The 17,675-nt window shown below is 56.2% G+C and overlaps 1 protein-coding gene across 2 annotated transcripts; it reads left to right on the plus strand.

The window, feature by feature from the left end:
- Positions 1 to 604: 604 nt before the first annotated feature.
- Positions 605 to 17,658, plus strand: Evpl (envoplakin). Of its 2 annotated transcripts, none has more exons than XM_028752892.1 (22): positions 605 to 793; positions 3,841 to 3,940; positions 4,278 to 4,432; positions 4,517 to 4,643; positions 5,267 to 5,392; positions 5,558 to 5,596; positions 5,703 to 5,864; positions 5,947 to 6,054; positions 6,163 to 6,258; positions 7,574 to 7,699; positions 8,060 to 8,206; positions 8,518 to 8,672; positions 8,783 to 8,880; positions 9,072 to 9,244; positions 10,378 to 10,556; positions 10,632 to 10,770; positions 10,872 to 11,065; positions 11,369 to 11,519; positions 12,817 to 12,900; positions 13,011 to 13,121; positions 13,213 to 13,305; positions 14,009 to 17,658. In XM_028752892.1, the coding sequence occupies exons 1-22, from the start codon at positions 696 to 698 to the stop codon at positions 17,450 to 17,452; spliced, it is 6,105 nt and encodes a 2,034-aa protein (XP_028608725.1). In that variant the 5' UTR covers positions 605 to 695; the 3' UTR covers positions 17,453 to 17,658. The 2 variants fall into 2 exon arrangements, with proteins under 2 accessions (XP_028608725.1, XP_028608724.1); XM_028752891.1 differs by having other exon boundaries at positions 696 to 793; positions 8,783 to 8,932; positions 9,040 to 9,244.
- Positions 17,659 to 17,675: the final 17 nt, after the last annotated feature.

Consider the following 17,675-nt stretch of genomic DNA (forward strand, 5'->3'; position numbering starts at 1 on the left):
TGGGCAGCACCCATATTTTAAAAATATCAGGTTAGACAGAGCAGTTCTGGTGGTTCACACCAGTAATCCCAGCACTTGGGAGGCTGAGGCAGGAAGGTTGGTTGCCAGTTTGGGTTATAGAGCAAGAGCCTGTCTTAAGTTTAGAAGAAAAAAAAGTTAGCTGCCTGGTGTGAATGTCTACCAGCTGCTCCGTGGGTGACAGAGCAAGGCTCGGGGTGGCCCCACCTCTACACCTCTCTGAGCAGGCTGAGCTATGGGTGGGGCCCCGGTTGATAGTGGACCTCTGTGCAAGGGCCCTAGGGGTTGGCTAACCCCAGCTCTAAGACTCGCTGAGCCAGGGCCAGCCTGGCCACTTCCCCACCTGGGTGTGATCGCTGCTCTCTGGCTGGGCATGTGGGTGTGACAAGTCCAATCCTCCGTGGGAGTCGCGCCGGCGTCCCGCCCCTGGGCTGTGCCCTCTCCTCCCAGACTGGTTGTGCAGGAGCTGGCTGCGCACGTCGGGGCGGGCGCTGGGGCATGCGCGGGCCGGGCCTGGCAGAGACACCGCACCTGCAGGGAGGAGCCTCCCAGAAACTGCTTTCTCGGGCCGCCGCCCCACCTCTCCAGAGCCCGGCTAGTAGCCAGAGAAGACGCGCGTCGCCTTCCCGCCCTCCTCCCAGGAGAGCCCAGCCTGAGCCGGCACCTGCTTCACCACCATGTTCAAGGGGCTGAGCAAAGGCTCCCAGGGGAAGGGGTCCCCTAAGGGTTCCCCAGCCAAGGGGTCCCCCAAGGGCTCCCCCAACAAGCACAGTCGGTGAGCGGGGCTGTGGGTAGCGGTGCTGGGATCAGGGTGGTGCAGGGCCCAGGTATGTTCCAGCTACCTGTTGGCGGCAGAGCCCAGTTCTGGCATTTGGTGTCCTGAGGCCAAGGGCCTAAGGGTGGCCTCTCTCCTGCCTGGGGCCCAGGTTGAACAAGGGATGGATAGACTGCTGCCGCCCCCATTCTCTTGAGGAAGAAGGGTGTGGGGGACACAGGTGGAGGGTGACCTTTCAGAGATGCTGGACAGGGTGACTGGGAACAGCAGAATCTGGCTCCCTGTTTGTCAGTCAACCCTATCGGCCCACTTGGATTGGATAAGTCTTGGAGCGCGAGTGTGGATACAGGGTGGGCAGGAGTAAGACGCTCGAGAGAGGGGTTTCTGAGCTGTACTTCATCCCACCTAAAACACTAGGTTTCTGTCCTGGGTCTTGGCTGTCTCCTTCAAGAACCAGGAGGCCTTTTCTTGGGGCTGAGAGGAGGTGGTACCATGTACCAGTACCTCTCAGCAGAGAGACTTGACCATGTTCATCCTGCTCACTGGCCCCAAGCCCTCTGTAAGAGGCGGCAGCCGGCCTGGAGTCAGGTGTCGGGGTGCAGAGGTGTCAAGATAAGAGTGCAGATGAAAGGCTGAGATCCAGGTACCCATTACCTCGACAGGGATCAGGGTGCCAACCCAGAGGCTGGGCATCTGGGCCAACAGGAAAGACAGCGCTTAAGACTCTCACTGGAGTGACCTGTCTCCCTGAGGCGCTGAGCCCAGCCCAGGGTGGAGTGTGTAGTTCCCAGCGGAAGCATCTCTCCCAGGAGGCCTAACCTGAGGCTGGGCTCTCCCTGGAGTCCCAGAAGCCTCCTGGCCTCCGGTCCCCCACTCCTGCAGCTTCATTCACATGTCCTGCTGAGGGCTCCTTGTTCCCGCAGTGGTGTCAGCTCACCGAGCTCTTCTTTACTGAGCACCTGTGGTATGCCCCGCCTGCCCTAGCCTCTGGGAATGCCCGGCAAGCAAAACACTGGTGTCCCTACCTTGAAGGTGCTCACTTCCGCACAATAAAAATTAACGCGCTGCCTTTAATCTCAGCACTCCAGAGGCAGAGACTAGCGGATCTGTGAGTTGGAGGCTAGGCCAGCTAGGGTTACAGAGTGAGACTGGTGGCTGGAGAGATGACTTAGTGGTTAAGAGCACTGGTTGCTCTTCTAGAGGACCTCAGTTCAATTCCCAGCTTCTCCGTTCACAAGTCTGTAACTTCAGGTCCAGGGAGTCTTCTTCTGGTCTCCACTAGACATCAGGCATACGCATGATACACAGACACGCATTAAGGCAAAACATCTGTACACATACAAATAAAATAAGACGTACTAGATGCTGGGTACGTGGCTTCCCACGGGCTAATTCTTCAAGTGCCTAGGAGACCTCTGTGCTCAGGGACAGGCATGGTGGCACATGCCTTTAATCGTGGCACTCAAGGCTCAGGCAGGCAATCTCTATGAATTTGAGGCTAGCCTGGCCTATTTAGTGAGTTTGGACTAGCCAAGGGTACATAGTGAGATCCTGTCTCATAGGAGTAAAACAAAGCCTGTGCTGGAGATATTAAAGCCCCATTTAGCCAGGCACGGTGGCTCACACTAGTAATTCCAGAAGCTGATAGATAGTCCAGCCTGGGCAACAGAGTATGTTCTAGGCCAGCCTGGGCTATAGAATAAGACTTGGTTGTGGGTTTTTGTTTGTGGGAGTTTTTTTTGGGGGGGGATTGGTTTTTTATTTTGTTTGTTTGTTTGTTTGTTTGTTTGTTTGTTTGTTTGAGACAGGGTTTCTCTGTGTAGCCCTGGCTGTCCTAGAACTCACTCTGCAAAACAGAATGGCCTCAAACTCACAGAGATCCTCCTGCCTCTGCCTCCTAGGATTAAAGGCATGCAGCAGCACTGCCCTACTGTTGTTTGTCTTTTTAAGGTTAAAAAAAATTAAATAAGGGCTGGAGAGATGGCTCAGCGGTTAAGAGCACTGACTGCTCTTCCAGAGGTCCTGAGTTCAAATCCCAGCAACCACATGGTGGCTCACAACCATCCGTAATGAGATTGGATGCCCTATTCTGGTGTGTCCGAAGACAGCGACAGTGTACTCATAAATAAAATAAATAAATAAATCTTTAAAAAAAATTAAATAAATCCAGATGTGGTAGCATATGTCTGTGAACTCAGGACCTCAGGAGGAGGAGGCAGGATGACCAAGCCAATCTTGCCTACGCACTGAGTACTCATAAGAAGGACCAAACTGGTCTTGGCCACAGACTTGTCAGGAAGTTCTCTTCAATGACATCCCCTGAAGGGTCCAGGTGCAGCTCTGCTACACTTCCCTGTGGCCCCGAGTGTGACTCCTGCAGGGTGTTGTGCTTACAAGGATGCCTATTGAGTCTGCCTGATTCTCACCCCAGAGCTCAAGCACACAGTAGGAACTTTGAAAGCTGCATGGGCAAGAAGCTTGGGGATTGAGCAACAGGCTTCCTCAGGGTATGCTACAGAGCCAAGTGGGTCGGAGGCTCTTGAGTCCCCAAGTCAGCAGGAGGATATTGGGGTACCCCCTCTCCCTGCCTGGTTCCTCCAGGGAGTCACTAAAATTCCTTACTGCTGAAGCCCCTTGGGCAAGAAGAATGGGGAAAGCAGACAAGGCAGGGGTGAGGGGGTGGGGAGAAGTTGGGGCTGGGAATTTGCCTATACTCCCTGCCCTCAGTCAGTACAACTGCCTCTCCTGAAGCCAGACAGGCTGTCTTAGGAAATTTCCTTTCTCTCTGGGCCACCTGCTACCACCTCAGGAAGCAGGCAGGCGTTGGGCAGGTGTTGGCATACCCGATGAAGCCGCACACAACTCTCACTTTGTAAACCTTCTATGGGAGGACAGTACCCTCATCCTCCACCTAAGGCTGAGCCTCTCAGAGCTCAGATCCCAGACTCTTCCCTGTAGAAGGCTGGGGTGGGGGGAGTGGGTCCTACGAGGCTGGCACAGAGGACCTTTTCGTAATTGCTGTCCTGTGCCCCTGACAATCCAACCAGGGCTGCAACCCAGGAACTGGCTGTGCTCATCTCCCGAATGCAAGCCAATGCTGACCAGGTGGAAAGGGACATTTTGGAGACGCAGAAGAAGCTGCAGCAGGTAAAGACTGAGAGTTCCCAGAGGGTCTCCCATGAAGAGATAGATAGCCTAGTCCTCAACTGTCCACTGCCCACCACAGCCGAAGGCAGGGTTTTCCTTCTGCACCATGCTCTCTTCTTTAGGAGTCAAACAGAGGGACATTTTGCTATCTGACCTAGGTGTCCTTGCCACCTGCCATATGGATGCCCTAGCCTTCTGCTTGGTGATCCCCAGGGTGGGCTGGTACAACCAATCCCAGGGCCTGGTGGGGAGGGGTCTGTCCAGCAGGGGCAGGTGAACAAGGACTTCAGGAAAGCTGGGAGCCTTTCAGCCCTGCACGTGAGTCATGTCTCCCCAGGATCGGCAGAATGGTGAGCAGAACCAGGCTTTACAGCACCAGCAGGAGACTGGCCGCAACCTGAAGGAGGCAGAGGTACTCCTCAAAGATCTCTTCCTGGACGTAGACAAGGCTCGGAGGCTCAAACACCCACAGGCTGAGGAGATTGAGAAAGAGTGAGTGAGCTGGTCTCACAGTGGAGGTGTGGGGATCCCTTAAGAGCCCAGCCCAGCTCTGACCTGGTGTCTCCTCCTTGGCAGCATCAAGCAGCTGCACGAACGGGTGACCCAGGAGTGCGCGGAGTATCGAGCTTTGTATGAGAAGATGGTGCTGCCGCCGGATGTGGGGCCCAGAGTCGACTGGGCACGTGTGTTGGAGCAGAAACAGGTCAGGGGCGGCCATACATGGACACGTTCTCAAGGTGCAATCAGAGAGCAAGACAGAATGGCGTCTACTGGAGCTTTAACTTCCAACCTGGGAATAGCTCAGGGATTGCCGAGGGGAGGTTTCCTGCAGAAGGCACTGAGGGGTGGAAGGACTTAGCTGACTCACAGTGACGAGAGGGAACCTCCTGGGAAGGCAAAAGGCTCCCACTGGGGGGACTGGGGTAGGATGGACACTGGACATACCAAGTCACAGGACACTGAGCAGTTGTGATTAATGCATTGTGATGGCAGACAGGGACCGTGGGGGAAGGGCAAGTCCTGGGTCTGGCTGGACATGTCTAGGCAGCAGTTGCTGAGGCAGTATAGTGTGAGCCCTGAATCCTGAGAACCAATGGGACTCAGGGCCTCAGTCCTGATGGCCACATGAGACGGTCATGTCCCCACACTGGGGAACAGCTGCCATTCGCCCAGGCTGCTTATCCGTCCTGTGCATTCTTTGATCTATGAGTAACTCTGCCTCTCCTGCTGTGGGGAGGGCATGGGTGGCTTTGGGGGTGGGAAGGGTTCTCTGGGCTGTAGGATGCAGACCTTCCTTCTAGGACTGAGGACTTGACTCTTCTGCAGAAGCTGGTCTGTGACGGCCACTATGGGCCCGGGATGGCAGAGCTGGAACAGCAGGTGGCCGAGCATAATATCCTGCAGAGAGAAATCGAGGCTTACGGGCAGCAGCTGCGGACGCTGGTGGGACCGGTGGGTGCATCCCTGTCCAGCCTGGTGTGGATCCCCCGTCACAATGAGCCTAGATATTCTGGCCGTTAAAGGGAGAGTTAAAGAGGAGAGATGTTGGTGGGGATCAGCCTACACGTGGGGGGGCCGTATGAACTAAACTCCTGCTTCTCTCTTTGACTGAGGCAGGATGCAAACACTATCAGGAACCAATACCGTGACCTACTGGTGAGCTGGGGCCGGGTGCTACTGTTGGTGGGACCTCTTTGCCTCAACTCTTCCCGGGGTCACTGTTGCTGACACTACGTCTTGTCACCTTCTCTCCTGAGCATAGAAGGCAGCCTCATGGCGCCGACAGAGTCTGGGCAGCTTGTACACACACCTGCAAGGTTGCACGAAGCAGCTGAGCGCCCTGGCAGATCAACAAGGCCACATCCTGCAGCAGGACTGGAGTGACCTCATGCCTGACCCCACTGGCGTGAGGCGAGAGTATGAGGTCCGTGGGGACAGGCCTGGGCAGCAGAGGTGTCTAGGGTCATCTTCTTGCTCATGGCTGTCCCCACTTCAATCATCTCTAGCACTTCAAGCAGCATGAACTGCTGGCCCAGGAGCAGAGTATAAACCAGCTGGAGGATGACGCGGAGCGCATGGTCGAGCTTGGGCACCCGGCCGTTGGGCCCATCCAGGTGTGGAAGTCCCGCCCGTGCCCGTCCTCCCTCACCCTGTGCACCCCAAACAGAACAGAGGGCTGGTGGGTGTAGCAAGATTTCAGTGTTTAACCTGCTGTGTTCCAGGTCCACCAAGAGGCCCTCAAGATGGAGTGGCAGAATTTCCTAAACCTTTGCATCTGTCAGGAGAGCCAGCTGCAACACGTGGAGGACTACCGCAAGGTGAGCCTGTGCCCGGGGAACAGGGGGCAACATAGCACATAGGGGCCGCTGAAAAGACAGAGCTGGGCCTTTATGCCTAAGTCCCTGTGGGGGAATAATATCAAGACCGACCTTCTCAACAGGGGGACTTCACCCCTAGCAAGTGAGGTGTTTTTTTTTTCTAATTTTTAAAATTAATGAATTAATTATTTTGAGACAGTCTCGGGTAATCAGGTTGACCTCAAACTCACTATGTAGCCGGGATGATCTGGAACTTCCAACACTCTTCCTAAGCACTGGCCCTAAAGCAAGCACAACCACGCCTTTTTATGTCACGCTGGGAACTGAACCCAGGGCCTCTCTATAAACTCTATAAACGCTACACACTAAGCTATATCTCCTGCCCCTGAGTTATTTTTCCTTTCCTTTCTTTCTTTTTATTATTATTTTAAGCAATGTGTGCATGTGTATGTCTGTGTGTGACTGTGTCACGTGAGTGTGGGTGCCTGAGAGGCCAGGAGCAGGCGGATCTCTATGAGTTCAAGGACAGTCTGGTCTACCTAGCAAATCTGAGACCAACCAAGACTATAGTAAGAACCCCATCTCAAAAAAAAAACTTCGCCAGGCGGTAGTGGCGCACGCCTTTAATCCCAGCACTTGGGAGGCAGAGGCAGGCGGATTTCTGAGTTCGAGGCCAGCCTGGTCTACAGAGTGAGTTCCAGGACAGCCAGGGCTACACAGAGAAACCCTGTCTCGAAAAAACCAAAAAAAAAAAAAAAAAAAAAAAACCAAACAAACAAAAAAAACTAACAGAAGGGGTCTAGTGTGGTAACCGTAGCTGAAAGGTCATACAGCTATCCTCGCACTTGGGGAGCAGAGAACAGGATGACATGCTTGAGGATAGCCTGGGCTACTTAGTGAGACCCTATTGCAAAAAAAGAAGATAAAATAACTAGAGGTAGGTATATCTCAGTACTAGAAGAATTGACTGGCATGCACCAGACCCTTGAGTACAAAACCCAGCATATTGTCTTATGACACTAAAAGCTATTCTCAGCGATCCAAAATTGTCCCATTTGCAGACACCCCCTTTTAAAAAGGTCCCATGGTCGGGGTAGATGTAGTTGGTCTTTGCTGAGGTGGTTGAGATTTAATCTGTTTTGTTTTATTGTTGTTGTTGTTGTTTAAAGCTGGTTTGAGTGTAGCTGCCTGGGCTTAGCCTGACTTGAATTTTATCCTAGTATGACTTTAGCCTGGTCCTTGTCCAGCTATTTTGCAGGGTCAGTGGGTAGTAGGTTGCCCCCTGGCTCTCCCCTTGACCACCCACTGATCTTAGTTCCAGGAAGAGGCAGACTCAGTCAGCCAGACCCTGGCAAAGCTCAGCTCCAACCTGGACACCAAGTACGGCTTTGGCACTGGGGCCTCTTCCGGCTCCCCCACAGAACTCCTGCTACAACTGGAGGTGAGACAGTTCCACTGGGCCATCTGCATTCTGCTCCTGGGTTGGAGCTTTCTCTCTCTAGAAAAGAGGTCCCCAGTGCAGCCCTAAGCCCCAGGAGAAGGGGCTGCTCCAGCAGGAGCCCTGACCCGCGTACACCTCAGTATGCTATCTGTATCATGACCTGGAAACCTGGACGAACCCTGAGATTCCCCCACAGCTTCTGCCCTGGAGGCCTGGCGTGGCACTAGCCAGCATCCGTACCCTCCGTCCATCCACAGTCTGACTTAGCTTCTCCCACACTCCGCTTGGGAGATGGAAAGGAGGCAGGTGGCTTCTATGGCAGCCTGGCCTGAGCTCCTGTTGCCTGGGTCTCCCCAACAGGCAGAGGAGAAGCAGCTGGCCGTAGCAGAGAGGGCTGTTGGGGAGCTGCAGCGGCGAAGCCAGGAGGTGGCCCCACTGCCACAGCGCAGGAGCCCACCCAAGCAGCCCCTGCACGTGGACAGCATCTGTGACTGGGACTCAGGAGAAGTACAAGCTCCACCTGCCCTCCTCGCCCGCCCCAGCCTCTGTCCCCCACCTCCCCACACTGCTTCTGTCTCTGACCCACCCCTCCCTAACCCTCCCCCTTCTCACTCCTTCCCTGACCCAGCCCCACCCCTCTCAAACCTGTCCCACCTCTGATCTGTCCTCATCTTTACCCCAGCCCCTCCCACCTCTCCTCCAGACTTGTTCCAGCTGCTGTCTCCACCCATCCCTGGCCCCAACACCACCCCATCTTGCACCTAGCCATCTCTTCAGTCCCAACCCTCCATCCCACACGAGGCCCCCTCCATTCTCAGGTGCAGCTGCTTCGGGGAGAGCGGTACACACTCAAGGATAATGCTGACCCGTACACGTGGGTGGTTCAGGGCCCTGGAGGAGAGACCAAGAGTGCCCCAGCTGCCTGCCTCTGCATCCCAGCACCAGACCCTGACGCTGTAGCCAAAGCCTCCAGGTGGCTCACCCCAGGATGCCCACACGCACCAGGGCCAGTGCTTCACTCAGGCAGTGGGTGCTAGAGCTGGATAGGCAGAGAGACAGACGCTCTCCTCTCCTCTTCTCCAGGCTGGCCACGGAGCTGCAGACCCTGAAGCAGAAACTGTCTACAGAGAAGAGCCGTCTGAAGGCTGCGGCTGTAGAGCATTTACAGCCCGGCCAGCAGGGTACCGGAGGATGGTCAGGGAGGGCACTGATGGTGGGCATGCCGGGTAGGAGGTACTCAATCTGTCTGAGTAGACAGTTCTTCCCTCAGTTAGGCCCTGCCCATCCTCCAGGTCCTGCAGGCACCCAGGGAGGGCCCATCTCAGGCAAACATATGGTAGGCCTGGATCCTCACTGTCACTTCTGCCCCCAGCTCCGGCAGGGTCAACCCAGGCTGACCCACAGGCTCAGAAGCTCCTGTCACAGATGACCCAGCTGGATGGGGATCTGGGTCAGATCAAGAGGCAGGTGCTGAGCTGGGCTCGGAGCCCACTGAACCAGTCTTCTCCACTGAAGGACCTCGAGGGCCGCATCCACAGCTATGAGGTGAGTTAGCCTTAAGGGAAGAAAGGGGCCTGCCCTGAGGATGTACACACTCCTGGGGCCATGGACTCAGAAAATCGGGCTTCCATTCCGATTCTTCCACCGACAGGCTCTGTTGTCGTGGATGAGTCAGTATTCTGACTGGTTTTCTCACATCCTTTGGGCATCCTGGAGGCGAAAGTGTGAACAAGTCTGGCCCAGAGTAGAGGCCAGACACATGACGTTTTTTCTAATGAGAGTCGTCGGAACAGCAAGGAAGCCAGGGATATCCCATAGAGGGAGAGTTCTGAGTAACATAGGGAAAGCCTACCTGGAGGGATGGAAACACTGTCTTGACAGCCAGTGAAGGCCTTGTTCTCTGACACATGAACCCCGCGGCCTGAAAGTGCCTGAGCATTCTAGTTGGCCTTCCAAACTGGTTTCTGTTCAAATACAGCATACCATTAGTGTTTGGTTTTTTTTTTTTTTTAAATGTAACCGTGTTCTTTTATATTGCCGTCTAACCTGTTCCAGTCTGTCTAGCATGCAGTATGGACAGTGAGGGAGGAGAGGGGGAGGGGAGGACAGCAGCCCAGCCTGATCAGGGGGTAGGGGAGAGGCTTCCCAAGGGCGGGGGATGTGAAGTCAGGGGCTGTATGTGGCTGCTCTGGCGTAGGGGGAGGAAGCTGGGTGCTCACTGGAAGGTCTCCCAGATGGGACACGGGTGGAAGGGAAGGCGTGGGTGCAGGATGCCAGAGGCTGATGGCTGACCCTGCCACACCAAAATAGGTGAATTAATTGTGATGAGAGACGGAAGGCAGCTGCCCTGAGTGAACTCAGCCAGGGGTTCTGCCTGCTTAGCCCAAAGCAACAGCAAGGCCTGACAGTGACCAGGACACTGACTGACAGGCCACACGGTGTGCCTGGTTCTTCTTGCTAAGGATCTCATTTCACGCCCCCAATCCATCATTCCGCAGCTGAGGGCGTGGGTGGGGGGGGGGTGGTGAGAAAGATTGTCCTGCCTTAGGCTATCCCCATGGGGACAGGAAGAGGCAGGCCTGGCCCTACACTTGTACTACGCCTTCACAGGCATAGGGTTAGGTGATCCAGACGTTCCTGACTGTGTTCTCTCTCTGCCTGCTCCTCCACTGACCCAGGACACAGCACAGCGCCTTCAGAGCCTGGGAGCTGAGAAGGAGGGGGCCCAGCAGGAGTGTGAGACGTTTCTGTCTACTAAGCCTAGGGGTTCAGCTGCCCTGCAGCTGCCTGTGGTTCTCAACAATGTCAGGAATAAGTACAATGATACGCATAGCCTGTGCCACCTCTACGGGGAGAAGTGAGTGCACGGGAGAGGACCATCTTGAGGGCCTCGGAGTGTGTGACTGAGCTAACTGTTACCTCTTCACTGCAGAGCCAAGGCTGCTCTGGGCCTGGAGAAGCAGATCCAGGAGGCAGACAGGGTCATCCAAGGCTTTGAAGTAGCTCTGGCCCAGGAGGGCCCCATCCCTGAAGGCTCTGGGGCACTGCAGGAGAGGGTCAGCGAGCTGCAGGTAGGGTTCGGCGGCAGCTTCCTGACAGGAGTGAAAGTAAGGAGTGGTCTGGGTATCTAGGGAGCCTGGAGCATGCTCCATTCTGTCTCCCTTTTCCACAGCGCCAGCGGAAAGAGCTCCTCCAGCAACAGGCCTGTGTGCTGGGGTTGCACCGCCAGCTGAAGGCCACCGAGCATGCATGCGGTGCGCTGCAGAACAACTTCCAAGAGTTCTGCCAAGACCTGCCGCGGCAGCAGCGCCAAGTGCGTGCCCTCACTGACCGTTACCATGCCGTGGGGGACCAGCTGGATTTGAGGTAAGTAGAAGGAAGGGGTGTCTGAGCACTGATGCCAGTGAACTAGTGACTTAACCCCTCTGGGGCTGTTTCCTTGCCTCTAAAATGGATAACTATTCTTAATTCCCTTCCTTATGAGTGCCAGGCGGGCACCGTTCACTGTGTCTCTGAGGCACAGTCTCTGTTACCTGCATGGCCTGTCTGTCACTCAGGGCTTTGGTTCTGTCTCAGGATGGAGGCATCTACCCACCTCCTCTGTGCATCTCCCAACCCATCCCTGGAGGTCAGCTTCTCATGCCTGTACGGAATCTTGTCCTCTGGCAGGGAGAAGATACTACAGGATGCTAGCCTCACCTACCAGCAGCTCAAGAACGGCAGGGACAACCTGAGCTCCTGGCTGGAACAGCTGCCCCATCACCAGGTGCAGCCCAGTGATGGGCCAAGCCAGATTGCCTACAAGCTGCAAGCACAGAAGGTGAGGGGCTCGGGCTACAGGCGTGGACATTACCTGAATTAGGGCCTGGCTTAGAGCTGGGGCCTCCAGGTACCCGTTTCTTTCCAGCCACCTCCCCAGCAGGGATAGCTGCTTGTATTCATGAGGCCAAAACTCGAATCCAAGAAGCTTCATAGGTCAGATCAGGAGGTGGTGGTGGTGTGGCCTGTACCCCTCCACAGCGTTCTCAACCCTGTTTCCCCTGGTGGGTTTCTCTTCATCCTTGCTAAGGCTAAAGGGGATAAACCAGGAGTGGAAGGTACCGAGCCACACCCTCAGGCACTCCACCTGCTGGGGAAGTCCATCCCTGCGGCCGATAAACACTTTTAGAGACTGGGCAGCCACCAGCTTGGTGTGAGCACCCCCTGGTGGACACATGTGGGAGCGAGGGCAAGTGACCTGAGGAAAAAAGCCCTGGAGTCAGAGGAGAAATGTCCCCACCCAAAGGACATTGGGAGGCAGAGACAGACCATCCAGTTCTTCTTGACATTACAGCATTGGGAGCCCTGGGGGAAGAGCGTCACCCTCAGATTGAAGGTTACTTATGGAGGCCTCTGAGGAGGCAGGACAGAAGTCCAAGGGGGCGAGAGCAGGACCATTTCCAGAAAATTCTCAGAGCATTTGGTACTTTTTTCTTTCATGTTCTCTCTTTCGCTTTCTCTCTCTCTCTCTCTCTCTCTCATTTCTCAGAGCATTTGGTATTTTTTTCTTTCGTGTTTTCCGTCCCGTTTCCCCCCCGCCCCCCGACAGGGTTTTTCTGTGTAGCCCTGCCTATCCTGGAACTCTCTCTGTTGACCAGGCTGGCCTTGAACTCACAGAAATCTGGCTGTCTCTGCATTACTACTGCCTGCCTGCCTTGTTCTTTCTTCCTTTCTTCCTTTCTTCCTCCTCTCCCTCCTCTTCCTCCTCTTCCTCCTCCTCCTTCTCCTTTTAGATCCTAGATGCATCTAGATGCATGCCCAGGGTTCAGAATGACTGGATAAGCAGTGGTTTCCAGAGGCTGTTCCCTGGAAGCTTGTCCAAGATGTTCCTTCTCAGGAGATGTTCCAAGGCTACAGGGTCTCACTGGGCAGTTGGAGCCAGCAGATATGTAGCCTAATGACACAAGAGCCACTGGGCCAAGACAGAACTCTAGGGCCATCAGACGAGAACGTCTGAGAGAAGGGAGGCATCCGAGTCCCCGTGCCTGTGTGTGCTGGCTGATTGTGGTGCTGGGGACACCAGCTGAAGGGGAAGGAACTTTCCCCAGCCCCTGTGACTCTTCCTTCCTCCATGGCAGAGGCTGATACAAGAAATCCTGGGGCGTGAGCAGGACCAGGCCACAGTGTCCCGCCTCACCCGGAACCTGCAGGAGGCCCTCCAGGTGAGCACTTCTACTTGGGTTTCTTCCTCTTATCCCACCAACCTCCCTCCCTCTTCCAGCTCCTGATCCCTGATGCCCAGTCTCTGTAAGTGACTTTCCCTCCTGTTCAGGACTATGAGCTGCAAGCAGATACCTACCGCTGCTCCGTGGAGCCCACCTTGGCAGTGTCCGCCCCTAAGAGACCCAGAGTGATTTCCTTGCAGGAGAGCATCCAGGCTCAGGTGAGGCTGGTCCCCGCAAGGTTTAGCATTTCCTGGCTGCATCTCAGGCCGGAGCTGACTCGGCTGTCCCTCTCCCCACTTTGCTCCCCAGGAGAAGAACCTTGCCAAAGCTTATACTGAGGTTGCTGCAGCAGAGCGGCAGCAACTGCACCAGCTGGAGTTTGCTAAGAAGATGCTAGAGAAGGTAAAAAGACCGTGCCCATCCTGTGGTCACAGCAGCCAACCTGGTCTGGTGTGGGCCCGGATGTCACCTTTCTCCCCTGCAGCCTCAGTCTCTGGACGGGCCTGAGTATAAAGATTTTTCCAGAAGTTCATACAGGCTGTGTCTATTCCGGGCAGGCTCTGGAGGTGCTCTCCAAGTCTTCACTTCGCCATAAGCAGCCCTCTGATGGGGACAAGAGAGCTTTAGAGAGCCAAGAAATGCTCCATAGTCCCCAGTCTTAGGACCCAGTCACATCGGCAGTAGGCCATCTAGGTCTCCATTGCAGGTTGAGCAGAAGCCAGGAACTCTTTATGGTGCCTGTGACTTGCCCGCTTTTCTCTTCTTGAGCCCCCTTTTTTTTCCCAGTATCTACAGAAGGTTAGCCCCGCCTCAGGGGGGAGGGGCAAGGCTGAGGGCGGGGGACGAGGCTAGTGAGGGCCCGCCCCGCCTCAGGGGCCGGGCTGAGGAGGCCCAGACCCTGCTTTGTATCCTGATAGCATCTATCTGAGCTTTTCAAAATCTGTGTCCAAGTATCCCAAGTCGTCAGCTTCACCGCTCGGGGTCTACCAGGAAGTCTAATAAAGCAGGCTGAGGTCTCTGACTTCAGGAGTGGGGTGCAGAAAAATGGGGCTCCAATCTTTTCTCTGCTCACCCCAGTACTGTCCTCTCTTTCCCGTTACCACAGAAGGTGCTTAGTGAGGACATCCAAGCCATTCACAGCACAAGACAAGGATCTGAGAGTCCGGCACAGGCAAGGACAGAGTCAGAGGTCCTGAAGACCCAGCTCGAGGAAGAGAGGAAGCGGGTGGCTGAGGTACAGCGTGAACTGGAGGAGCAGAGGCAACAGCTGCTGCAGCTGAGGACCCAGCAGCCTGTGGCGAGGCTGGAGGAGAAGGAAGTGGTAGAATTCTACCGGGACCCCCAGCTGGAGAGTAGTGTGTCTCAGGCATCATCCCAGGTGAAGGAAGAGGGCAAGAAACGAGCCCGCCTACAGGCCGAGCTGGAGGCGGTGGCCCAAAAGGTTGTCCATTTGGAGGGCAAGAGGAAGACCATGCAGCCTCACCTGCTGACCAAAGAAGTCACCCAAATTGAGAGGGACCCTGGCCTGGACAACCAGGTTACCCAGCTCCACAATGAGATGCAACGGCTGCATGAGGAGAACGCAGTCCTTGTGGCCAGGCTGGAGGAACTGAAGGATGAGTTGCTGGCCCTGGAGCAGAAGGAGATGAATGTGAAGGAGAAGGTCGTGGTGAAGGAGGTGGTTAAGGTGGAAAAGGATCTGGAAATGGTTAAGGCGGCCCAGACTCTAAGGCTACAGATCGAGGAAGATGGTGCACGGAGGAAGAGGGCGAAGGAGGCCGTTGCTAAGATACAGGCTCGAATCAAAGACCTGGAGCAGGCGATCAGCTCGGTGGAGCCCAAGGTCATCGTGAAGGAAGTGAAGAGGGTGGAGCAGGACCCCAGCCTTCTCAAGGAAGCCTCCAGGCTGAGAAGCCTCCTGGAGGAGGAGAAGAAGGCCAATGTCACGTTGGCCAGGGAACTTCAGGAGCTGCAGGACAAGTACAGGGTGGTGGAAAAGCAGAAGCCCAAGGTGCAACTGCAGGAGCGTGTCAGTGAGATCTTCCAGGTGCACCCGGAGACAGAGCAGGAGATCCTGAGGCTCCGGGCTGAGCTGGAGGAGGCGGGCAGCAAGAAGAGCAGCGTGGAGCGGGAGGTGGAGAAGCTGCTGCCTGAGCTGGAGGTCCTGCGGGCTCAGAAGCCCGTGGTGGAATATAAGGAGGTGACTCAGGAGGTGGTGAGACACGAGAAGAACCCAGAGGTGCAGCGGGAGATCGACCGTCTCAAGGCTCAGCTCAACGAACTGGTCAACACCAACGGGCGCTGTCAGGAGCAGCTCATCCGGCTCCAGGGCGAACGCGATGAGTGGAAGCGAGAAAGGTCCAAGGTGGAGACCAAAATGGTGAGCAAAGAAGTCGTGCGGCACGAGAAGGATCCGGTGCTGGAGAAAGAGGCCGAGCGGCTCCGGCAGGAGGTGCGGGAGGCTGTCCAGAAGAGGCGAGCCGCCGAGGATGCCGTCTATGAGCTGCAGAACAAGTATCTGCTGCTGGAGAGGAGGCGGCCCGAGGAGCAGATCGTGGTGCAGGAGGTGGTGGTCACCCAGAAGGACCCGAAGCTGCGCGAGGAGCACAGCCGGCTGAGCCGCAGCTTGGATGAGGAGGTGGGGCGGCGGCGACAGCTGGAGCTGGAGGTGCGGCAGCTGGGCGCCCGTGTGGAGGAGGAGGAGGCCATGCTCAGCTTCGAGGAGGACCGAAGCAAGAAGCTGGCTGCTGAGAGGGAGCTGCGGCAACTGACCCTGAAGATCCAGGAGCTGGAGAAGCGGCCCCCTGCCCTGCAGGAAAAGATCATCATGGAGGAGGTAGTCAAGTTAGAGAAGGATCCCGATCTGGAGAGGTCTACAGAAGCTCTGCGGCGAATGCTGGATCAGGAGAAGAGCCGGGTGATGGAGCTGCATCGGGAGTGCAAGGGCCTGCAGGTTCAGATTGACCTCCTTCAGAAAACTAAATCGCAGGAGAAGACCATATACAAGGAAGTGATCAGGGTCGAGAAGGACCCGGTGCTGGAGGGCGAGAGGGCCCGAGTGTGGGAGACCCTTAACCGGGAGCGCGCAGCCCGCAAGGGCCGGGAGGAGGATGTCCGGAGCTTGCAGGAGCGCATCGACCGAGCGGAGGCTCTGAGGAGGTCCTGGTCCCGCGAGGAAACTGAGCTCCAGAAGGCACGGGACCAGGCAAGCCAGGACTGTGGGCGGCTGCAGAGAGAGCTGCGGGAGTTGGAACAGCAGAAGCAGCAGAAAGCCCAGCAGCTACAGGAGGAGGGGAGGCTGCTTAGCCAGAAGACAGAGAGCGAGCGCCAGAAGGCCGCCCAGCGGAGCCAGGCCATCACGGAGCTCGAGGCTGCCATTCTCCACGAAAAGGACAAGATCTACGAGAAAGAGAGGACCCTCAGGGACCTGCACACCAAGGTGAGCCGGGAGGAGCTCAACCAGGAAACCCAGACAAGGGAGACCAACCTTTCCACCAAGATCTGCATCTTGGAACCGGAGACTGGGAATGACATGTCTCCTTACGAGGCCTACAAGAGGGGTATCATCGACAGAAGCCAGTACCTCCAGCTGCAGGAGCTGGAATGTGACTGGGAAGAAGTTACCACCTCCAGCCCCTGCGGGGAGGAGTCCGTGCTCCTGGACCGCAAGAGCGGGAAGCAATACTCCATTGAGGCCGCCCTCCGCTGCCGCCGCATCTCCAAAGAAGAGTACCACAGGTACAAAGATGGCCGCCTCCCCATCTCCGAGTTCGCCCTGCTTGTGGCAGGGGAGACCAAACCGAGTTCCTCACTCTCCATCGGGTCTATCATCTCCAAGTCCCCGGTCTGCTCCCCAGGCCCCCAGAGTACCGGCTTCTTCTCCCCAGGCCTCTCTTTTGGGCTCACTGAGGATAGCTTCCCCATCGCTGGGATTTACGACACAACCACAGACAACAAGTGTAGCATCAAGGCAGCTGTGGCCAAGAACATGCTGGATCCCATCACCGGGCAGAAGCTGCTGGAGGCCCAGGCAGCCACAGGAGGCATTGTAGACCTTCTCAGCCGAGAACGATACTCCGTACACAAGGCAGTGGAGCGGGGACTCATTGAGAACACCTCGACTCAACGGCTGCTCAATGCTCAGAAGGCCTTCACTGGCATTGAGGACCCAGTCACCAGGAAGAGGCTGTCAGTGGGTGAGGCCATCCAGAAGGGCTGGATGCCCCAGGAAAGCGTGCTTCCCCATCTGCTGGTGCAGCACCTGACTGGGGGCCTCATCGACCCCAAGAGGACGGGACGCATCCCTGTCTCTCAGGCTGTGCTCTGCGGGATGATCACCGAAGACCTGGGCCAGCTCCTGCAAGACGAATCCAGCTACGAGAAGGATTTGACAGACCCCATCACCAAGGAGAGGCTGAGCTACAAGGAGGCCATGGGGCGCTGCCGCAAAGATCCCCTAAGTGGCTTGCTACTACTCCCAGCCATGCTAGAAGGCTATCGCTGCTACCGCCCAGCCTCCCCAACCCTGCCGCGCTCCTGTGTGCGTTGATGAGGGCGATGCCGAGGGGAGAAGAATGCGCGTGCGCGGCCTCGCCCCGGAGCAGCATAATCCAAGGCAGCGGGTCCTCGGCCTGTGCATTCATCTCACTGCGCAGTTATTTGTGGTGTTGGGCTCTGTCCCCAAACTTGGGAGGCTCCATTGTTCCACCCCATTCCACCCCACCCCGTGCTTCTAATAAATGAATTATCTTGGTGCCGTGTTTCGCTCTCAT

Source organism: Grammomys surdaster, unplaced genomic scaffold (genome assembly GCF_004785775.1).
Source record: "Grammomys surdaster isolate TR1022 unplaced genomic scaffold, NIH_TR_1.0 125940, whole genome shotgun sequence".
NCBI lineage: Eukaryota > Metazoa > Chordata > Mammalia > Rodentia > Muridae > Grammomys > Grammomys surdaster.